Source organism: Salmo salar, unplaced genomic scaffold (genome assembly GCF_905237065.1).
Source record: "Salmo salar unplaced genomic scaffold, Ssal_v3.1, whole genome shotgun sequence".
In the NCBI taxonomy this organism is placed as follows: Eukaryota; Metazoa; Chordata; class Actinopteri; order Salmoniformes; family Salmonidae; genus Salmo; species Salmo salar.
The window spans coordinates 521,448-546,303 of record NW_025550944.1 but is presented as its reverse complement, the minus strand read 5'-3'; the positions used below and the strand labels follow the sequence as shown (position 1 = coordinate 546,303).

General features: G+C 44.2%; 1 protein-coding gene across 1 annotated transcript; it reads right to left on the bottom strand.

The window, feature by feature from the left end:
• Positions 1-172: 172 nt before the first annotated feature.
• rel (v-rel avian reticuloendotheliosis viral oncogene homolog) lies at positions 173-23,820 on the bottom strand. The gene is made up of 10 exons (XM_045714157.1): positions 23,770-23,820; positions 23,247-23,307; positions 18,503-18,642; positions 15,451-15,599; positions 14,854-14,945; positions 8,451-8,591; positions 6,813-6,917; positions 6,018-6,233; positions 5,719-5,862; positions 173-3,129 (listed from the first exon to the last, which is right to left on the bottom strand). Exons 1-10 carry the CDS (start codon positions 23,803-23,805, stop codon positions 2,144-2,146), a joined length of 2,070 nt encoding a protein of 689 aa, XP_045570113.1. The 5' UTR covers positions 23,806-23,820; the 3' UTR covers positions 173-2,143.
• Positions 23,821-24,856: the final 1,036 nt, after the last annotated feature.

Here is a 24,856-nt window from a genome sequence, read left to right as displayed (position 1 = left end):
AGTTGCACTTTAAATTATTAGGCTCAAATGTCATTAAAAAGTTACAAGAATATGTCGCCTAACACAATTATGTAAAATTTTAGTTTCAGAGAATATGAAATACTGATTATTTCGTCCACTGGAAATGAGTACTAAGTATGTTTCCCATTCGATACAATCAATTGCAAACTTGTCTGGAAAAAATAAAGATTTTTATTAAGAATTAATTGCATAAAACATTTAGGAAAAACCACAGAAACATCATCAGCTTACAAAATGTTGTTCATGAAAATAATACAACTTTTTAAGACAAAAACCCATCAACATTTATAAACCATGCATACTGTATTTATAAACCATACATACAGTATTTATAAACCATACATACAGTATTTGGGTAAATTATGACATGAAAAGTAACTGATGCATTTGATGTGGAACCACGGTCAGCATCCCAAGGTGCACCTTATCCCCTATACAGTGCACTAGTTTTGATCAGAGCCCTAATATAGTGCACAAGGGAATAGGGTGCCATTTGGGATTTTACATACTGTTGATCACATCACAATGCTCTGAGAACTCTGGGATAGATAGCCCACGTGATTATTAATATGACATAGCCATTACCAGGGAATACCACAGTGCTACCTACCACTGGTCCTGTTGAAATACTTTAGAAATGCATCCTTCCTTCCTACCTCACCTGAAGTCATCATGGATCTCAATTGGTTGGATTGGTGGAAGTAATAAGGTGATCACTTTGCTTTCAGCTATACTATCACTTGTAGCTCAGTGAGTGATAGGATAGGTAAAGGAAACAAGGACGCATCTCTGAAGTATTCCAACAGTGACTGACTGGACACTCCCAGAATCTTCCTCTGAGGGAATCTGAGTACCTCGCCACTCTTCAGAGCTATAGCATTTGTAGAGATTTAACATGCTAAACTCTCAACTGGCTTTATTGTAGATGTACAGGACATAGAACACTTTACCCAAAGTGGACTTGTCATAATACCTCTATAATGCTGTTATAACAGCTGACGTAACAGGTCATGACAGTTTTTTATGATCAACTTTTATAAATGTTTTTATATTTTTTGTATTTTTACCCCTTTTTCTCCCCAATTTCATGGTTTCCAATTGGTAGTTACAGTCTTGTCCCATCGCTGCAACTCCCGTACGGACTCGGGAGAGGCGAAGGTCGAGAGCCGAGTGTCCTCCTAAACACAACCCAGCCAAGCCACACTGCTTCTTGACACAATGTCCGCTTTACCCAGAAGCCAGCCGCACCAATGTGTCGGAGAAAACACAGCCTCACCTGGCGACCATGTCAGCGTGCACAGCGCCCGGCCCGCCACAGGAGTCGCTAGAGCGCGATGGGACAAGAACATCCCACCCGGCCAAACCCTCCCCTAACCCGGACGACACTGGGCCAATTGTGCGTAGCCCCATGGGTCTCCCGGTCGCGGCCGGCTGCGACAGAGCCTGGACTCAAACCAGGATCTCTAGTGGCACAGCTAGAACAGTGTCAGACCACCGGGCCACTCTGGAGGCTCTATGATCAACATTACACTGCAACATAACACTGTCATGGAACATGGAACAGTAGACAGTTGAATCCGGACATTAGAACCACAAAGTTCTATCTGATAAAAGTTCATTCTGAGATAATTGGCTTTAAAGTTCCGAACCCTCATTGGTTTGAATGGTGTGAACAATTTTAATCGTGTGTTCTTTTTAACTTAACAACATGATTTGGGGTCATTTCATGGGAGGTGTAACCACATTCTTACAGCTGTATGCGTTAGTAAGGCCATTATAACAGCCCACTTCAAGTAAAGTGTTGACAAAAACATACTATCACCTGTTTATCTTAACCTTTATCCACCTTTTCCTCAAAAGCATATTCATCATGTTAAAACCACAAAGCATTGATTACTTCTGTTGGCAGAGAACTCAACCCATCTAACTCTGAGACTGATTGAGTGATAAAAAAAAGTACATTCATATCGTATTCATATAGCCAGTTGAGTTACCTTTGCCCTGAAAATATCTCTATATCTGTTCACAAGTTCTGACCACATTCTTGCACAGACAAAATGACTAGAGCGCTTGCTCACTGAGACTGCCCGAAGCATTTTTCACAGGCTGAGAATGTGCCGAGTCACTGAGGTGGAGTGGAAAAGGCCCAGGCAGCCAAGGAGTCAAAATGGACACCTTCTTGCCCCATTCCATTGGCTGGGGTGAAGGGGTTCTGTAAGTTCTTGAGGGCCTGGATGTTGTTGGAGTTGCTTTTGGTGCTTTCATGCCTTGCTGTCTCCATGGCGATGCCGTTGCTGTTACTCATAGGCCGGGGAAGGAGGTTGGCGTACGACTGCTGTTGCTGGCCGTCCGAGGCGGAGAAGGAACAAGAGGCGGTCATCTGGCCCTCTTGTCCCCCAGTTAGGGGCTCCTGCTTTAGTTGGAAGGTGGTCTGAGGGCCCCCTCCTCCCACCAGGCCCTGGATGATCTCATCACTCTCCACGCTATCCAGGAGGAAGCCGAACCCCGCTTCGCCACCGCTGTTCCAGGGTGCCTGGATGCCCAGGGTCTGGGTCTGACTCCCCTGGATCTGCCCTTCCTGGCTCCCCATGCCCTGGGAGAAGGATGACACTTTCCTCTGGTGGAGCTGCTGGTGTATATGCAATTGGTGGTGGAAGTGCTGCTGCTGGTGGAGGTGCTGCTGGTGAGGGTGCTGGTGGTGCTGGAGATCAGGCCCACCGGACTGGGCTTGGCTGGCCGAAGGACCCTGGAGATTGGACTCCAGACCCAGACATTGCAGGTCCCCCATGGTGAGTTGGGGCAGGATGTTACCACCACCGCTACCGCTGCTCTCCCCTCCATGAAGGTACCCAGAGGTAACACGGTGGTTCCCCTGCTGTTGCTGCATACAGTTACCCTGGCTACTACCGGTGCTCGAGGGGTTAATTCTAATGGTCTCCAGGGACAAAGTCGGGTTGGGTTGGGGCCACATCTGGTTGATGGATGTCATCATTGTGCGCTGCTGAGGGCTATGTTGTTGGTAATGTTGGTTGGCGTGGTTGTACATGGTCGGAGGGGTTTGGCGCATCATAGCGGGAGAGGGCTGTTTCATGTATATGTTGTTGATGTCTGGCAAAGAGGAGGTTTGGAGATTAGTGTTGTTGTGTATATAGAAATACATCTCTACAACAATGCTTAAATACAGCCTGGTCTCAGAGCGAAACAATACATCTCTGCAACAAGGCTTAAATACACCCTGGTCTCAGAGCAAAACAATACATCTCTACAACAAGGCTTAAATAAAGCCTGGTCTCAGAGCAAAACAATACATCTCTACAACAAGGCTTAAATACAGCCTGGTCTCAGGGCAAAAACGTCAAATATTTTCCTAAAATCCAAGCCTCTCTATTTAGTATGATACAGTGAGGGGAAAAAGTATTTGATCCCCTGCTGATTTTGTACGTTTGCCCACTGACAAAGAAATGATCAGTCTATAATTTTAATGGTCGGTTTATTTGAACAGTGAGAGACAGAATAACAACAAAAAATCCAGAAAAACGCATGTCAAAAATGTTATAAAATGATTTGCATTTTAACGAGGGAAATAAGTAATTGACCCCCTCTCAATCAGAAAGATTTTTGGCTCCCAGGTGTCTTTTATACAGGTAACGAGCTGAGATAAGGAGCACACTCTTAAAGGGAGTGCTCCTAATCTCAGCTTGTTACCTGTATAAAAGACACCTGTCCACAAAAACAATCAATCAATCAGATTCCAAACTCTCCACCATGGCCAAGACCAAAGAGCTCTCCAAGGATGTCAGCGACAAGATTGTAGACCTACACAAGGCTGGAATGGGCTACAAGATCATCGCCAAGCAGCTTGGTGAGAAGGTGACAACAGTTGGTGCGATTATTCGGAGGAATGCTGCCTATGACCCCAAGAACACCATCCCCACCATCAAACAGGGAGGTGGAAACATTATGCTTTGGGGGTATTTTTCTGCTAAGGGGAAAGGACAACTTCACCGCATCAAAGGGACGATGGACTGGGCCATGTACCGTCAAATCTTGGGTGAGAACCTCCTTCCCTCAGCCAGGGTATTGAAAATGGGTTGTGGATGGGTATTCCAGCATGACAGTGACCCAAAACATATGGCCAAGGCAACAAAGGAGTGGCTCAAGAAGAAGCACATTAAGGTCCTGGAGTGGCCTAGCCATTCTCCAGACCTTAATCCCATAGATAATCTGTGGAGGGAGCTGAAGGTTCGAGTTGCCAAACGTCAGCCTCGAAACCTTAATGACTTGGAGAAGATCTGCAAAGAGGAGTGGGACAAAATCCCTCCTGAGATGTGTGCAAACCTGGTGGCCAACTACAAGAAACGTCTGACCTGTGTGATTGCCAACAAGGGTTTTGCCACCAAGTACTAAGTCATGTTTTGCAGAGGGGTCAAATACTTGTTTCCCTCATTAAAATGCAAATAATTTTATAACATTTTTGACATGCATTCATCTGGATTTTTTGTTGTTATTCTGTCTCTCTCTGTTCAAATAAACCTACCATTAAAATTATAGACTGATCATTTCTTTGTCAGTGGGCAAACGTACAAAATCAGCAGGGGATCAAATACTTTTCCCCCCACTGTATGTATAACGTGAACGTGGAGCTAGCAACTCAAATGTTGTGCGTTCGAATCTCATCACGGACAACTTTAGTGTTTTAGCTAATTATCAATTTTGCAACTACTTACTACTTTTTAGCTACTTTGCAACTACTTAACATGTTAGCTAACCCTTCCGCTAACCCTAACCTTTACCATTTAACCTAACTCCTAACCCTAACCTTAACCCTAACCTAACGTAATATATCATACTAAACTAGTCATACATAATATATCATAATAAACTATTTGAACATAATATATCATACTAAAGCAGTTGAATGTAATATATCACACTAAACTAGTCGAACCTCTTACTTAAAAAAATAAATATTATTTAACCTTTATTTAACTAGGCAAGTCAGTTAAGAACAAATTCTTATTTGCAATGATTGCCTACCCCGGCCAAACCCTCCCCTTATCCGGATGATGCTGGGCCAATTGTGAGCCACCCTATGGGACTCCCGATCACGGGCCGGTTGTGATACAGCCCGGGATCGAACCAGGGTCTGTAGTGATGCCTCTAGCACAACGATGCAGTGCCTTAGACCACTGCACCACTCGGGAGCCCAAAAACACTAAACTAGTCGAATGTACATTTACATTTACGTCATTTAGCAGACGCTCTTATCCAGAGCGACTTACAAATTAGTGCATTCACCTTATATGTAATACATCATACTAAACGGGTCAAATGCGATCAAGGTGTAGGATACTATACGTCCTGCAATTCGTATTATATTGTACGACCGCTATTACATTGGTAGGCCAATGTTATGTAACCTAATGTAAAGTAACATATCATGCTAAATAGAGTGGCATGGATTTCGTAAAATATAATATGTTTTGCTCTGAGACCAGGTTGTTAAGTAAAGTTTATTTCAGTGGGAGATTTTATGTGTGTGTGTGAGTGTGTGTGTGTGAGTGTGTGCGTTCCACAGACAGCCACAGACAGACAAACACAGATAAAGAGGGGTAGCAAGGGGTTTAAGATAAGAGGATCAGTGTCTGGGTCTTGGTCGGGGTTGGATACGTGGTTTGTGTGTGTGTGTTCTCTTACCTTTTCTCATGGACTGGGCCATGGGACTGTGTGGTACTGCCTTCGGTCTGTTCATCGGATTCATTCCACCTAAAGGTAGGAACCCGGGTAAGGTTTTCATCAGGTGCTCTCTTCTCCTCTTCTTCTCCTGGCAACCATAGGGATCTGTAGACAACACACAGATACTTTGTTAAAGTGTCAGCCAGTGGAAACCAACATTCATTTGGTATGTTCCTGATTAATAGAGCAGTCAACATGAATGAGTAAACTATTATTACAACAGGGAAAGAATGAATATAAAAATGATATGACTTCCTCACCCTTGTCGTCGGGTAGATATCTGAACTCCATGGGCTCGCTGACTTCCTGGTCGGTGGGACGGCGTAACTGCATGTGCACAGTGACTGGGCCGGTGATGGACGTGTCGTAGTAGGGCGGGCTCTTAAAGACGATGGCCACCTGGCGGTGAACGTCAGCCTGGGAGAAGGAGCCCTTAGCCTCCCAGCCAGGAGAGAAGAAACGCACCTCAATGTCATCTGGACAGGAGCAGGGAATGAGAGGGATGGAGGGATGAGGAAATGAAGGAGTGGGTGAATAGGAGAGGCGAGACAAGGACTATGACTAAGGAAGTGCTTGGATGAATGGATGGCTGGGATGGATGGATGAATGGATGGGTGGATGGATGGGTGGTGGATGGATGGATGAATGGATGGATGGATGAATGGATGGATGAATGGGATGAATGGATGGATGAATGGGTGGATGAATGGATGGATGGATGAATGGGTGGTGGATGAATGGATGAATGGATGGATGAATGGATGAATGGGTGGATGAATGGATGGATGGATGGGTGGATGAATGGATGGATGGGTGGATGGATGAATGGGTGGATGGATGGATGGATGAATGGGTGGATGTATGGATGAATGGATGATGAATGGGTGGATGAATGGATGAATGGGTGGATGAATGGGTGGATGGATGGATGAATGGATGGATGAATGGGTGGATGGATGGATGAAAAGAGACATATAGCAGTACATTGTAATCCATGGTAGGGAAGGTGAGAATATATATTTTCAATTCCTTTACAATCTGTGGACATACTGTACCTTTCTGGACTTTATCACACAGCAGAAAGATCTCGTCTCCTCCCTTCACACAACCACTGTTCCTGTTGACCCGACAGATACGCAGCTCAGCCGTGTTCGGAGCCCCTTGGTGACAAAGGTTACAGGAGAGGAGATGGCAAAGGTTACAAGGTGTGTGTGTGTGTGTGTGTGTGTGTGTGTGTGTGTGTGTGTGTGTGTGTGTGTGTGTGCGCAAGCATGCCATGTATTTATATTGTGAGTGAAATCTCTTTAACCCTACACTCTTGTCTGGTATACTAAATGACTTTAGGGACAGACGACAGGGGCATCAAGTTATTGTGGAGTGCTCTCTAACTAGATAGAGAATCACATGCATGCTTTCATATGAGGAAGTGAACCATGGCAACAGTGCTGCTTAAAACATTCATGTTAATGTTGAGTTTGTGGTCTGCTTGCTTCCTCTTTCTCTATAAACAGAAGGGGTGCAATGCCAGACGGAGAATGTAGCCAGGTCACACTCAAAACCTCTATCTAACGTCATAAGATAGCATTAGCGTAGTAGTCACTCTTGCTTCTACTCACTGTTGTCTTAGATGAGGTTGGTGCTAGCTAGCTTTAGCCTGGCTATGGTTAGTCCTAGCTAGTGTTAGCCTGGCTACAGTGCTCACTGGTAATGTATATAGAGGTCTGTAAGCAAGCTAGGGTTAGCCTAGCTACTGGATACTCACTGTTGCTGTAGATGGGGGTGGTGCTAGCGAGCATTAGCCTGGCTAGGGTTGGTGCTAGCATTAGCCTGGCTATGTTACGGTTTTCGTATATGGAGTTATTTAAGCTAGCTAGCATTAGCATAGCTATACTCACTGTTGTCGTAGATGGGTTTGTGCTAGTGTTAGTCTGGCTATTCACTGTCTAGACTAGCTAGTGTTAGCCTAGCTATACTCACTGTTGTCGTAGATGAGGTTTGTGCTAGCGTTAGCCTGGCTATTCAATGTCTAGGCTAGGTAGTGTTAGCCTAGCTATACTCACTGTTGTCCTGGATGGGGTTTGTGCTTAGTCTGGCTATTCACTGTCTAGACTAGCTAGTGTTAGCCTAGCTATACTCACTGTTGTCGTAGATGAGGTTTGTGCCAGCGTTAGCCTGGCTATTCAATGTCTAGGCTAGCTAGTGTTAGCCTAGCTATACTCACTGTTGTCCTAGATGGGGTTTGTGCCAGCGTTAGCCTGGCTATTCAATGTCTAGGCTAGCTAGTGTTAGCCTAGCTATACTCACTGTTGTCGTAGATGAGGTTTGTGCTAGCGTTAGCCTGGCTATTCAATGTCTGGCTAGTGTTAGCCTAACTATACTCACTGTTGTCATATATGGGGTTTGTGCCAGCGTTAGCCTGGCTATTCAATGTCTAGGCTAGCTAGTGTTAGCCTAGCTATACTCACTGTTGTCGTAGATGAGGTTTGTGTTAGCGTTAGCCTGGCTATTCAACGTCCAGGCTAGCTAGTGATAGCCTAGCTATACTCACTGTTGTCATAGATGAGGTTTGTGCTGGCGTTAGCCTGGCTATTCAATGTCTAGGCTAGCTAGTGTAGTGTAGATTGAGGTTTGTGCTAGCGTTAGCCTGGCTATTCAACGTCTAGGCTAGCTAGTGATAGCCTAGCTATACTCACTGTTGTCATAGATGGGGTTTGTGACAATGGGGTTGAGGGCACGGTTGTAGTGTCCGCTGTCGTCCTGTAGGAACACCTGGAGACAGAGACGCACCACGTTCAGGTCGTACTCCTCCGTCTGTAACAGCTGCTCCCGTGGCACTGTGGGGACACACATCAATCAATCAGTCAGTCAATCAATCAATCAATCAAACCAACGTCAAGTAAATACGCACACACACACACACACACACACACACACACACACACACACACACACACACACACACACACACACACGGGATGACATGACCTTGTTCAGTGGTTGAATACGCGAGTAGTAGATAGGCTACTCGTTTCCACGTAGTTGAAACACTATTGGCCACAATAGGAAAGTGAAACATCATCTCTTTTCAAAAAGTTAAAATACGATAGACAGAGAAGGAAAGGGAAACTGGGTTGCACAGAGATCTAAGAGAGAGCGGTAGGGCATGAAAGAGAGCGAGAGGGGGATAAAGAGAGAGAGAGAGAGAGAGAGAGAGAGAGGGTGGGGGAGTGTGTGAGAGTGAGAGAGAGAGAGAGAGAGAGAGAGAGAGTGAGTGAGAGATGCGCAGTAGGCGTTAACGTGTCTTACAAGACGTCTACCCTTAACACCTTCTCTATGGTCCGTAGTAGCAGAGTGTTTGGGCTCTGACATGGGCCACGTGGGAGGTTCCCCCAGCCTCACACACAGCTAGTGCTTAGATAGGGTGGTTAGAAACATCCCAGATTCAACCCACAGACTCTTAGACCTACTCATCCACACACAGAGATATAGGTCTCCCCCCCACACACACACATATACACATACATTAACGGTTTTGACAGCCCAAAAGTGTCACACCCCCACACACACGTACGGTGACCATGTTTCACATCAGCCCACGCTTTCTCTCTTTCTGCCTCTCTCGCTCTCTCTCTCTGGGTTCTCTCTCTCTCTCTCTGGGTTCTCTCTCTTTCTCTCTCTCTCGTGGGTTCTTTCTCTCTTTGGGTTCTCTCTCTCTCTCTGGGTTCCTCGCTCTCGCTCTCTCTCTCTCTTGGTTCTCTCTCTCTCGTGGGTTGTATTTACAATGTGTTTGTTCTTCACTGGTTGCCCTTTTCTTGTGGCAACAGGTCACACATCTTGCTGCTGTGATGGCACACTGTGGTATTTCACCCAGTAGATATGGGAGTTTATCAAAATTGGGTTTTCAAATTCTTTGTGGATCTGTGTAATCTGAGGGGAATATGTGTCTCTAATATGGTCATACATTTGTCAGGAGGTTAGGAAGTGCAGCTCAGTTTCCACCTCATTTTGTGGCCAGTATGCACATAGCCTGTCTTCTCTTGAGAGCCAGGTCTGCCTACGGAGGCCTTTCTCAATAGCAAGGCTATGCTCACTGAGTCTGTTCATAGTCAAAGCTTTCCTTAAGTTTGGGTCAGTCACAGTGGTCAGGTATTCTGCCACTGTCTACTCTCTGTTTAGGGACAAATAGCATTCTAGTTTGTTCTGTTTTTTTGTTAATTCTTTCCAATGTGTCAAGTAATTATATTTTAGTTTTCTCATGATTTGGTTGGGTCTAATTGTGTTGCTGTCCCGGGGCTCTGTGGGGTCTGTTTGTGTTTGTGAACAGAGCCCCAGGACCAGCTTGCTTAGGGGGCTCCTCTCCAGGTTCATCTCTCTGTAGGTGATGACTCTGTGGGGTGTGTTTGTGTTAACAGAGCCCCAGGACCAGCTTGCTTAGGGGACTCCTCTCCAGGTTCATCTCTCTGTAGGTGATGACTCTGTGGGGTGTGTTTGTGTTTGTGAACAGAGCCCCAGGACCAGGTGATGGCTTTGTTATGGAAGGTAACGGCTCTTTTCTGGATTTTTATAATTAGCGAGTATCGGCCTAATTCTGCTCTGCATGCATTATTTGGTGTTTTATGTTGTACACGGAGGATATTTTTGCAGAATTCTGTATGCAGAGTCTCAATTTGGTGTTTGTCCCATTTTGTGAATTCTTGGTTGGTGAGCGGACCCCAGACCTCACAACCATAAAGGGCATTTTTAGCCAGATTCTAATTGGTATGTGGAATTTTATGTTCCTTTTGATGGCATAGAAGACCCTTCTTGCCTTGTCTCTCAGATCGTTCACAGCTTTGTTCTCTCTCTCTCTGGGTTCTCTCTAGAGGTTATCCCTCCTACAGCATCACCATTGTGATGCCTAGTGATGTCACCGCAGGTGGAAATATCAGTGTGTGTATAAGTGTGTATGTCTGTGTGTAGGTGTGTGTAACGCAGATTTGAGAAACGAGACTGTCAGGGCACCAATGACGACTTCTGACTCGAAAGAGAGAGGGAAGAGGGGAGTGAGGGAGGGGCTTAGAGAGGGGGAGAGAGGAGAATTGACGTAGACAGCAGCCCTGGTAAAACCTCAATGACCAGACAAAGCAAGAGGAAGGAGGTAGGGTCCCCTACTGTATGCATTAAACTGTGTATGTTGACTTGAAGTCCAACAGGCAAGGTGAGAGGGTGGCAGAGATCAGCACCTCTAATAGAAGTGGAAATAGACGTTCTCACACTTGGTTGTGTGTATGTGTGTGTGCCGGCCAGACACTGACAGGCAGACAGGCAGACGGACATACGGACAGACAGACAGACAGACAGACAGACAGGCAGGCAGGCAGACAGACAGGCAGACAGACAGACAGACAGGCAGGCAGACAGGCAGGCAGGCAGGCAGACAGACAGACAGGCAGGCAGGCAGACAGGCAGACAGGCAGGCAGGCAGGCAGGCAGGCAGGCAGGCAGGCAGGCAGGCAGGCAGGCAGGCAGGCAGGCAGACAGGCAGACAGACAGAGAGGTCTGGGTTTGGAGCTGGGTTGATTAGGTGGTACTGTAGGATGGTACTGTGAGAGTGAGGAAGGGTGAGAGAGGGGGAGGCAGAGGGGAGGCAGGTGTGTGTGTGAGAGAGAGAGCGAGACAGCCACAGATCAAGAAAGGTTAAGCAGGTGGAGGGTTGAGAATGTGAAAGGGTGAGAGGAGGAGGAGGGGGACTGAGACGGGGGAAGCTGAATCTTGAGCTGTGGGTACCTTACCACTAACAGCATTTATGTCCCCCTTATGAATCATCTCTTTGGCTGTCTAGAAACCACCTTCAAATGCATTGATTAACCCTCGTCCCAACCTGTCTAGAAACCACCTTCAAATCCATTGATTAACCCTCGTCCCAACCTGTCTAGAAACCACCTTCAAATCCATTGATTAACCCTCGTCCCAACCTGTCTAGAAACCACCTTCAAATCCATTGATTAACCCTCGTCCCAACCTGTCTAGAAACCACCTTCAAATCCATTGATTAACCCTCGTCCCAACCTGTCTAGAAACCACCTTCAAATCCATTGATGTCGAATATTGGCCTGTTGGAAACTACAACTCCCTACTACATTGCACAGTTCAGGCTTGATCTGATTTATCTCTAGAGAAACTACAACTCCCTACTACATCGCACAGTTCGGGCTGGATCTGATTTATCTTTAGAGAAACTACAACTCCCTACTACATTGCACAGATCGGGCTGGATCTGATTTATCTTTAGAGAAACTGCGCATTGAGTTCACAGGCACAAAAAATGAACAAAATGGAATTAATAATTTTTTTAAGATGTCAGCCATTTCCGCATGTAGAAGCAGACCTAGTGGTCTGTATACATAAAGGGAAGGGGGGCTCTGTGTGTGTGTGTGTGTGTGTGTGTGTGTGTGTGTGTGTGTGTGTGTGTGTGTGTGTGTGTGTGTGTGTGTGTGTGTGTGTGTGTGTGTGTGTGTGTGTGTGTGTGTGTGTGTGTGTGACTGTATCTCTCCCTATACAGGAAGCAGCTGTGTTTCACTGCAGAAGTGAAATGTTCTTCTCTTGCCTTGCCATTCGACCATTGTCGCGACAACTCGCCACCGACCATCACCACGGAAACAACGACCTGGACTGGAAACTCTAGTTATTCTACATTGCAGGTGTCAAAATCATTCCACGGAGGGCTGAGTGTCTGTGGGTTTTCTCTCCTCCCTTGTACTTGATAGATGAATTAAGGTCACTGAGAAGTAAGGCACTTCCCTCACCTGGTTGTCTAGATCTTCATTGAAAGGAATAAAGAAAAGCCTACAGACACTAGTCCCTCCATGGAATGAGTTGGACCCTCTACAGCGTGCTCGTGTTTCTCACAGTTTCATGTAAAGCCTATTGTCTGTCTCCATCGCAGGATTTATTTATATGTTTCATTTCTCTTTTTTTAATCCCACAACAAAGTTGTTTGAAATGGATCCATAAGGGCCAGATAACCAGGGCTAATCCTGGTACTACATCTGAGAAGAACTATCTCAATCTCAGTCTAGCTACACATGTTGTTACCGCCATCTTGCTTAGACCGTCGAGCCGTAAAGAGTAGCGGACATGATGAGGTAAAACATTTGAGGGGAGTTGAGAGGAAGCTGTGTAACAGAATTGGTACAAAGTTTAGCAACAGAACTGCTGTGTGTTATCACAACGATGAATAATGACTCCTACTTCCTTTTAACAACACGTTCTATATCGCCAAACAGTGACCAGATTTCCTCATTTGCTATTGACAAATCAGAGCTAGCCTGTGCTGCCTGTTAAGGCCCTATATCAGGGCACTCCAACCCTGTTCCTGGAGAGCTACCCTCCTGTAGGTTTTAACTCCAACCCTGTTCCTGGAGAGATACCGTCCAGTAGGTTTTAACTCCAACCCTGTTCCTGGAGAGATACCATCCTGTAGGTTTTAACTCCAACCCTGTTCCGGGAGAGCTACCATCCTGTAGGTTTTAACTCCAACCCTGTTCCTGGAGAGCTACCATCCAGTAGGTTTTCACTCCAACCCTGTTCCTGGAGAGATACCATCCAGTAGGTTTAAACTCCAACCCTGTTCCGGGAGAGCTACCATCCAGTAGGTTTTCACTCCAACCCTGTTCCTGGAGAGCTACCATCCTGTAGGTTTTAACTCCAACCCTGTTCCTGGAGAGATACCATCCTGTAGGTTTTAACTCCAACCCTGTTCCTGGAGAGATACCATCCAGTAGGTTTTAACTCCAACCCTGTTCCTGGAGAGATACCATCCAGTAGGTTTAAACTCCAACCCTGTTCCTGGAGAGCTACCATCCAGTAGGTTTTAACTCCAACCCTGTTCCTGGAGAGATACCATCCAGTAGGTTTTAACTCCAACCCTGTTCCTGGAGAGATACCATCCAGTAGGTTTTAATTCCAACCCTGTTCCGTGAGAGCTACTCTCCTGTAGGTTTTAACTCCAATGCTTTAACTCCAAAACTCCAGATACTGAATGGTATCTCTGCAGGAACAGGGTTGGAGTTAAAACCTACAGGAGGGTATCTCTCCAGGAACAGGGTTGGAGTTAAAACCTACAGGACGGTATCTCTCCAGGAACAGGGTTGGAGTTAAAACCTACTGGACAGTATCTCTCCAGGAACAGGGTTGGAGTTAAAACCTACAGGAGGGTATCTCTCCAGGAACAGGGTTGGACAGAAATGGCTTGTATGGCAGTTCTGCCCAATCATTAAAATGGCTTGTATGGCAGTACTGCCCAATCATTACAATGGCTTGTACGGCAGTACTGCCCAATCACTACAATGGCTTGTATGGCAGTACTGCCCAATCATTAAAATGGCTTGTATGGCAGTACTTCATGTTTTCAATGTTATCAGAGGCTGAAATCAGCTCAGGTTCTCTGTGTACTAGACCCCCACACCCGCACCTTCAGCGCACACACACACACACACACACACACACACACACACACACACACACACACACACACACACACACACACACACACACACACACACACACACACACACACACACACACACACACACACACACACATTCCCCTCTCTCACGTGGCATCCAGCACGACGCTGAATTGCACAACTGTGTGTTATGAAAAAGGGGAAGTAGGTTAGCTCTTGTCTTGTAATGGAGACAACAACGACACTTTGCTGTAGAGACCCAGAGATAAAAGTTCTATGAGGAAATGGACAGATCTTTCTCTATCTCTGTCTAGTTGTGGTTAGGACAGCAGTAACCCATGTATATATATCTACTTCTCACTCTAAATGAATATGTCAGAAAGTAAATGTGAAAGAGGGGTGGGGAGAGAGAGGGGGAGAGAGAGAGGAAGAGGGGGAGAGAGAAAAGGGAAAGAAATAAGGAAAAAAAAGGGGGAGAGAGAGAAAAGAGGGAGAGAAGGAAGAGAGGGGGAGAGAGAGAGGAAGAGAGGGGGAGAGAGAGAAGAGGGGGAGAGAGCATGGAAGAGTAAAGGAAAGAAAGGGGGGAAAAGGGGAGAGAGAGAAAGAGGGGGAAAAAAGCCAGAGAGACTGTAGCTGAGAGAGAGACTCACCATTGAATGGGTTGATCCCTCTGGTCATCCTCTGCATGATGGAGTCCTTTACCTCTCTCCTCCTCACACACTGGATACCCAGATTTTGGAAGCTGTGGATACGAAGCATAGGGAAGTCAGAAACTCAGGGTTCTGGGGCACAAAATGGTCTCCATGTATAACCCAAGCGGTTACACAGATACATAGACAAAGTGATATTATCTGGGGAATTCCCTCAGCACTGTGGTTTTGCAAAGTGAGGGGCCATTTGGACTTGTGTGTGTGTGATCACACCATCACATGCAAAACAACTGGAGGAACTCCCACAATGATGACTGGTGGAACTCCCACAACATGACTCTGCCCTTGACAAGGGGGTGGTGATGCAAATGACAGTGAAAAGGGTGATGATGATGATGATGATAGTGATAGTGATGGTGAGTGACTAAAAGTGGAAAATAATGATGATGGTGGTGACTGTGTTTATTATAATAATGATGATGGTGGTGACTGTGTTTATTATAATGATGATGATGGTGATTATAATGGTAACAGTGTGTGTGAGATAACTAAAGATGATGATGATGATGATGGGTAAAGTGATGAAGGGTAACTCACGCGAAGACCTTGCGCTCTGGGCCAAACTCAGCTTCGTAGAATCCCTCCTTGCAGTCCTTGCCCACCAAGTCATGAGGGTGGGGCCTAAAGGGCTCGTTCTTGGTTACGAGGGAAACGCGCACTTTGCCCTTCCCACAGTAGTTCAGAATCTGATGGGGAAAGAGAGGAGAGGTAAAAATTTGAAGAAGGAAGTGAATACAAAGCATTCAGGTCGTTATTGTAAAAGAGATTACTTACCGGGTTAAATAAAGGATAAATACACAAATAAAAGAGGAACATAGAAAAGAGAAGAAAATAAAAGAGAGGATAAGAGGAGGAGAAAAGAGAGGAGAAAATAGAAGAGAGGAGAAGAGATGAGAAGATAGAAGAGAGGAGATAACAGAAGAGACGAGCGGAGAAGAGAGGGGAGAAGTGAGGAGAAGAGAAGAGAGGAGAAGAGATGAGAGGAGAAGAGAGGAGAGAAGAAGAGAAGAAGAGAGGAAAAGAAAAGAGAAAAGAGAAGAGAAAAGAGAAGAGAGGAGAAGTGAAGAGAGGAGAAGAGAGGAATCAAAAACATGGACAACATCAGTGAAAACAGCAGAAAGTTGTTAGTAGACCAGAGAGTCTAGAATATTAGCAATGACATCACTAAACATTAGATCTCTTTATCATTTCATCTCAGCTGTCTGTGAGTGGTTTTCACAACGCTGGAGCAGGAAGGAGTGGCTATGTGTTCAGATGGGCCGAGAGAGTAGAAACTATTCAAAACAGATATACCTGCTCATGGGGTCAGAGAGGACTAGATTTAGCGGCAAATGCTGGCTCGAATACTGCAATACACTTGTGACTAGGATATGGTCCTGTATATACTCCTCAGGCTTAGCGTATTATGATACACTAGTGTATATACTGTAGTATTAGTGCTGTGATGGATATACTGTAGTATTAGTGCTGAGATGGATATACTGCAATATTAGTGCTGTTATGGATATACTGTAGTATTAGTGCTGTGATGGATATACTGTAGTATTAGTGCTGTGATGGATATACTGCAGTATTAGTGCTGTGATGGATATACTGCAGTATTAGTGCTGTGATGGATATACTGCAGTATTAGTGCTGGGATGGATATACTGTAGTATTAGTGCTGTGATGGATATACTGTAGTATTAGTGCTGGGATGGATATACTGCAGTATTAGTGCAGTGATGGATATACTGTAGTATTAGTGCTGGGATGGATATACTGTAGTATTAGTGCTGAGATGGATATACTGCAGTATTAGTGCTGTGATGGATATACTGTAGTATTAGTGCTGAGATGGATATACTGTAGTATTAGTGCTGAGATGGATATACTGTAGTATTAGTGTTGAGCAATTTCTGCTTTTTGAGGTCGGTTTGGTTTTGGTTCGATAATTTTTTTAAATTACCACGGTTTTGAAATTCAATTCTTTTTTTTCTTTTTTGACATTAAATGCTTATCAAATAATTACAATAAAATTATTATATTTGTGTAATGGAAAATCCAAAGTAAAAATGTTGAATCTTCAATTGCCAAAACATAGAAAATATTCCATTGTCTCTGTCAGGTCCAAATAGAAAAATAGGAAATTACTATGAAATAATAAAATATTTCAGTTGTGTATATTAGTTAGTTTTTATATAACTTTATCATTTTTTAATTCCTTAAAGTCATCATCTCATCTCAGGCAGTAACAGTCAGTCAGCCAGGCCATCTAACGTTTGTTCTCCCTGTACTGTCTGTAGTCATCCTATCTAACTAGACTAGCCTGTCTAAGTATGCTGCAGAGCTGTCTGTAGTCATCCTATCTAACTAGGCTAGCCTGTCTAAGTATGCTGTAGAGCTGTCTGTAGTCATCCTATCTAACTAGACTAGCCTGCCTAAGTATGCTGCAGAGCTGTCTGTAGTCATCCTATCTAGATAGACTAGCCTGCCTAAGTATGCTGCAGAGCTGTCTGTAGTCATCCTATCTAGATAGACTAGCCTGTCTAAGTATGCTGCAGAGCTGTCTGTAGTCATCCTATCTAGCTAGACTAGCCTGCCTAAGTATGCTGCAGAGCTGTCTGTAGTCATCCTATCTAGCTAGACTAGCCTGTCTAAGTATGCTGTAGAGCTGTCTGTAGTCATCCTATCTAACTAGACTAGCCTGCTTAAGTATGCTGCAGAGCTGTCTGTAATCCTATCTAGATAGACTAGCCTGCCTAAGTATGCTGCAGAGCTGTCTGTAGTCATTCTGTTTAGCTAGGCTAGCCTGCCTAAGTATGCTGCAGAGCTGTCTGTAGTCATCCTATCTAGCTAGGCTAGCCTGCCTAAGTATGCTGCAGAGCTGTCTGTAGTCATCCTATCTAGCTAGGCTAGCCTGCCTAAGTATGCTGCAGAGCTGTATGTAGTCATCCTATCTAGCTAGGCTAGCCTGCCTAAGTATGCTGCAGAGCTGTCTGTAGTCATCCTATCTAGCTAGGCTAGCCTGCCTAAGTATGCTGCAGAGCTGTATGTAGTCATCCTATCTAGCTAGGCTAGCCTGCCTAAGTATGCTGCAGAGCTGTATGTAGTCATCCTATCTAGAGTGTATCCTTCTGTGTCAGAGCCGGAAAAGAACAGACGCAATGGATTTTGGTCATTGTAGTAATTACACAGTTCCTGCGCTGAACTAGGTTGAATATTTGCTTTATGAAAACTACAACTCCCTTCAGCCCAGCCTCCCATATAGTTGTTGATTTGATTTCTCTCTAGAGAAACGACGCGTTGGACTAAATGGAATTCAAGTAATTGAACCGATATCGGTGAATTAGTTGTTTAATAACCGACCCCCCTCCGAATATTTGGTTAATCGCTCAACACTATGTAGTATATAACTACAGTATATAGGTTGCAGTGGCGTGATAAATATTGTGTAGTCCCCTGTAGCTCAGTCGGTAGAGCATGGTGCTTGGAACTCCAGGACAGTAGGTTCAATTCCCAGGACCGTATGTAAAATGTACGCACACATGACTGTAAGTCAGATAAAAGTGTCTTTAAATGGCATATTATTATGATAGTATTTGCTTACCTGTATGGTGGGGTATGACCTGTTGTTTTCAGAGCTCCTCTCTCCAGGGATGCTGCCTGCAGAGCGGCCCTCACACTTGTACCTGAAGCGCATGCCCCTCTGTTTGGGCTGCTCAAAGATCTGAACACTAGGCTCTGCCACTGGACAACACAACACAGGGAGAAGAGGGTTACAGATGGTTCCCTGTAGCTCAGTTAGTACAGCATGGTGCTTGCAAGGCCAGGATAGTGGGTTAGATTCCCGGGACCAACCATATGAAACATTTATATACACAAGACTGTTAGTCGCTTGGAATAAAAGTGTCTGTTAAATGGTATATACAGTACTATTATTATACATTGAGTATACCAAACATTAAGAACCCCTTTCCTAATATTGAGTTAGACCCCCCCCCACTACCTAACCCTGTTCAAAGGCACTTATACTGAACAAAATTATAAACGCAATATGTAAAGTGCTGCTCCCATGATTCATGAGCTGATTTAAAAGATCCCAGAAATGTTCTATATTCACAAAAAGCTTATTTCTCTCAAATGTTGTGCACAAATTTGTTTGTATCCCTGTTAGTGAGCATATCTTCTTTTGCCAAGATAATCCATCCACCTGACAGGTGTGGCATATCAAGAAGCTGATTAAACAGCATGATCATTACTCAGGTACTGAGTGCTGGGGACAATAAAAGGCCACTCTAAAATGTGCAGTTTTGTCACACAACACAGTTTTGAGGGAGTGTGCAGTTGCCATACTGACTGCAGGAATGTCCACCAGAGCTGTTGCCAGAGAATTTAATGTTATTTTCTCTAACATATAAGCTGCCTCCAATGTCTTTTTATAGAATTTGACATCACGTCCAACCGGCCTCATAACCGCAGACCACCTGTAAGACCACCTGTAACCACACCAGCCCAGGACCTCCACATCTGGCTTCTTTGCAAAATGTACAATATGTTACGAATTTCATATAGTTTAGTATTCCATATAGCTTAGTATTCCACATAGCTTAGTATTCCAACCCCCACCCCTCCTATGGGTTAAAGGGTTAAGGTTAGGGTTGGGGAAGGGTTAGGGTTAAGGTTAGGGGAAGGGTTAGGGGACAGGTTAGGGGAAGGGTTAGGGTTAGCTAAAAGGGTTAGGTGAAGGGTTAGGGGACAGGTTAGGGGAAGGGTTAGGGTTAGCTAAAAGGGTTAGGTGAAGGGTTAGGGGACAGGTTAGGGGAAGGCTTAGGGTTAATGGGAAGGGTTAGGGGAAGGGTTAGCTAAAAGGGTTAGGGTTAAGGGTTAGCTAAAAGGGTTAAGGTTAGGGGAAGGGTTAACTGAAAGGGTTAAGGGTTAAGGTTAGAGTTAGGGGAAGGGTTAACTGAAAGGGTTAAGTAACCATCTGTCTTATGTAACAATACCAAACGTACCATATGAGTGTTCCAGATTTATGTTTACTATGTTACGTTAGTCTATGAGACCAGGCTGGTTTCCATCACAACTGTCATAATTTTTTTTTATACAGTATGACTTTACTCACAAAGAAACTGTGGATGGAAATGTTGTTTGTGTCATGGAAAGAGCAGGTGTTCTTAATGTTTTGTATACTCAGTGTATATATAAACTGTATATATATATATATATACCAAATATGGCAATCTTCTGTATACCCCCCTACCTTGTCAGAACACAACTGATTGGCTCATTAAGAAGGAAAGAAATTCCACAAATTAACTTTTAACAACCTGTTAATTGAAATGCATTCCAGGTGACACCTCATGAAGCTGGTTGAGAGAATGCCAAGAGTGTGCAAAGCTGTCATCAAGGCAAAGGATGGATATTTGAAGAATCTCAAATATAAAATATATTTTGATTTGAACACTTTTTTTGTTACTACATGTGTTGTTTCATAGTTTTGATGTCTTCACTATTATTCTACAGTGTAGAAAATAGTAAAAATAAAGAAAAACCCTTGAAATGAATAGGTGTTCTAAAACTTTTGACCGGTAGTGTATATATGTATATATACTGTTTATAGATGACAATACACACTCAAATGCTCTACAGCTATAGTGTAAAAGGCAGTCATCAAAGCTTCTGAATAGTTACTGAGAGAACAAAGACTATGGGTAGATAATGTATTGGATAGATAATGTATTGGGTAGATAATGTATTACAAATCCTGAGAAATTGGCTCCATATTTACTGGCTTATTAACAATTCTAGTCGGTGAGTTTTGTAGCCAACGGTGGAGCAGGGAAGCAAACCCAGGTCACGAGTGTGAAAGACAAACACCCAAAGGCATTGCGCCAATAAGGGTTAAGCCACTTGGTGTGAATTGTAACGTGGCTCATATAGCAAGGATCGGTACAGTATGTTAGTACATGGGGAACTTATTGACAGTCAACCACACATGACTTCTCATAAACCCAACCTAAACCTAACCAGAGACACACACACACACACACACACACACACACACACACACACACACACACACACACACACACACACACACACACACACACACACACACACACACACACACCACAGCTATTCTTTAGCAATTCTTCCTAATGAGACACCTGATGCATGCTTACACACACTTGCCTCCCACAAACCACCATACCAACTCAGACCTTCTCTCCACCACCTGCTGCTGAACCTTGGTCTGTCTGTCTGTCTGTCTGTCTGTCTGTCTGTCTGTCTGTCTGTCTGTCTGTCTGTCTGTCTGTCTGTCTGTCTGTCTGTCTGTCTGTTCTGTGTTCTGTTTTTCTGTCTGTCTGTGTGTCTGTCTGTCTGTCTGTCTGTCTGTCTGTCTGTCTGTCTGTCTGTCTGTCTGTCTGTCTGTCTGTCTGTCTGTCTGTCTGTCTGTCTGTCTGTCTCACATGCACATTCTCTAGCAGAAATATGACTGACATCTCTGCCAACCCAAGAAAACAATTGAGGAAGTGAATGGGGAGGAACGTTATCACACCCAAGCTGCCGCACACGCACAGGTAAACAATTTGACACTCTCCCTTTCCTGTATGTACTTAATGATTTTCGGATGGTCCACCATTATCTATGCATAGTCACTTCACCCCTACCTACATGTACAAATTACCTCTAACCTGTACCCCCGCACACTGACTCGGTACCTGTACCCCCTGTATATACCCTCCACATTGACTCTGTACCGGTACACCCTGTATATAACCTCCACAGTGACTCTGTACCGGTACCCCCTGTATATAGCCTCCACACTGACTCGGTACCTGTACCCTCTGTATATAACCTCCACACTGACTCTGTACCGGTACACCCTGTATATAACCTCCACATTGACTCGGTACCTGTACCCCCTGTATATAACCTCCACACTGACTCGGTACCTGTACCCCCTGTATATAGCCTCCACATTGACTCTGTACCGGTACCCCCTGTATATAACCTCCACACTGACTCGGTACCTGTACCCCCTGTATATAACCTCCACACTGACTCGGTACCGGTACCCCCTGTATATAGCCTCCACATTGACTCTGTACCGGTACCCCCTGTATATAGCCTCCACACTGACTCTGTACCGGTACCCCCTGTATATAGCCTCCACATTGACTCTGTACCGGTACCCCCTGTATATAGCCTCCACACTGACTCGGTACCTGTACCCCCTGTATATAACCTCCACACTGACTCTGTACCGGTACCCCCTGTATATAGCCTCCACACTGACTCGGTACCTGTACCCCCTGTATATAACCTCCACACTGACTCTGTACCGGTACCCCCTGTATATAGCCTCCACACTGACTCGGTACCTGTACCCCCTGTATATAACCTCCACACTGACTTGGTACCTCCACACTGACTCTGTACCGGTAGCCCCTGTATATAACCTCCACACTGACTCTGTACCTGTACCCCCTGTATATAACCTCCACACTGACTCTGTACCGGTACCCCCTGTATATAGCCTCGTTATTGTTATGTTATTGTGTTACTTCTTATTTTTTACTTTAGTGTATTTGGTAAATATTTTCTTAACTCTTCTTGAACTGCACTGTTGGTTAGGGGCTTGTGGGTAAGCATTTCACTGTAAGGTCTACATTTGTTGTATTCCGCGCATGTGACAAATAAAGTTTGATTTGATTTGATCAACGAGGGCATAAGTACTGTTGGAGACTGAGTGCGTAACTAGATATTCACAATAGTTGTTCACAGGCTATTAGATGAGACACGTTCTGCAACCCGTGCCAAATTTCAAGTAAATAACAGACACTTCCTCCTAACATATCGTGCACACCCTGTATAGACTTGGTATAGGCTACAGTAGGCTATATAGACCATTATCAATATATGGGAACCAAGTGCTTTTAAATCATTTAGTCTACAAAGTTTTTGCTTGTTTTTAAAGAAAAGTTTCTAAAGAAAAGTTTAAACACCCAATCTGAAAACTATCACGCGCAAATAGACAAGCACTTTAACCTTCCTTCCGTGCCGGTGATCAGTGTTGATTCTAAGACTGGTCATTTTGGCATATGTTAGACTACAGTTAGCAATGTTGTCCAAAAAAAACATGTTCAACATTTAATAATAACGTGTAAGCAAATCATAGCAATATTTTATTTCTTATTTTTCACAAAAATACTTCTCAGATCATCGCTATTATGTCAATGACGAACCACATTCAGAAACGTTAAAATAATAATTACATGTGTAGCCGAAAGGTGTTACAGAATCCTGCTGAAAGCCTCGTAATAATAATAATATCTGTAGATACTTACCATCCATGGTGTTGGTGTGCACAACCTTATCACGGGTTGTTGTCTGAATGAGAAGCTCCAGCTGGGAGAGAGAGAGAAAGTGTGTGAGAGCAGAGTGAGAGAGAGAGAGAGAGAGAGAGAGAGAGAGTCGCCTGGGAATTCCCCGATGTCTCCGCCCAGAATATCACAGCCTCTGAAGCGCGAACGAATGTGCTGCTGTGTAAATATGGACGGGAACGCTAAAAACAGATTTATCGATAGATCAATTTGCTATTCCTCTGAAAAGCACATAACTGTCGCATTTACGTTTGAACTTGGGCCAACTTTAAATGAAAGGGGCATTATGTATGGCCAAAAACGTTGATCAGTAGGAATGCACGGGAACAGTGAGATCAGATGACATAGGCTAAGGGAATTCACCCAAATGAATTAAATGTACAGATTACGTTGATAATAGACTAGTCTACACTTGCGGAGATGTTGTCTATGCGTTGACTACCAATAATGTATTGAATATTACACGAGAGTAACATCATTTGGTTACCTGTAAACATGTCTGTATTTGAGCGGCATTCTCCATGTTGAGTTGGGGTAATCCCCTCGAGACGTTGAACGCCCACAATTCAGTGGGAATCTCCCAACTAATACAGAACAAGGAAGTAGAGGAAACAACAAGACTTATTCCTATCTATATTTTATTCATACTAATGTAATCATCTATATTATATTTTAGCAAATTCACACATGATCAGTAAAACTATCTGAAGCTACCATCTCGCATGGTTTTATTATGAATATAAAAGGGGCGCACAACAATCATTTTTTACATTTTATGACACATTTGGAGATAATTGGTCACTGTGTGTTGTTGTTTGATTTTTGGGATTACAGAAGCATATTTGCTCACATGCTGTCGAACTCTGGTGAGGTACTGTGCGTCAGTGACGTGCGGTCAGTGTAGGAGGGGTAGGCAGTGTTCACCCTGTGATAATGTCATACAAAAAGCTGTTATGAAAAGACAAATTATAAATTATTGTCATTTTCTTTTGATATCTAATGTTTTTCTCAATGATTCTGGTGGTTTTTATGCTCATAATATTAGATATTTTTTTAAACCTCAGGAAAGGCGCCAGGGTATTATCGCCTTTCTTTCCATCCTTTCAAAGCCATTCAAATCTTTGACGCACACAGCGGTTAATGCAGGGCTGGTCCTGGCCTTTCTGCCGCCCCTACAAGTCACTGTGAGTAAAATGAAGGTGAAAAGACATCTAAAATACTTCTTTTTTCCCAGACATTGAAGGTATTCGATTTAGGTTCTGAGTGAAAGTTGAACATATGTATTTTCTGGACGTTGAAATCAGGTTAATTTTCGGTTTTGAATGAAAGTTGAAAATATGTAATTTAGAGAAGTCAATGTTTGGGCCATTGAAGTCGCCAGACCTGGGATTTCGGGTGTTTAGCCCCGAATGATTTTGTCTCAGCCCGGAGTCTTTTGCCCTGCTGGGATGGTGTAAAAACAAACTAGTCTACACTGTATTACACACTGCAAAGAATACTCCAATCATGAATGAACCTGTCCTGCCCTTTTTCAGTGCTGCCTAAAAGCAGCATTTCTGTGTGAGGTGGCACTT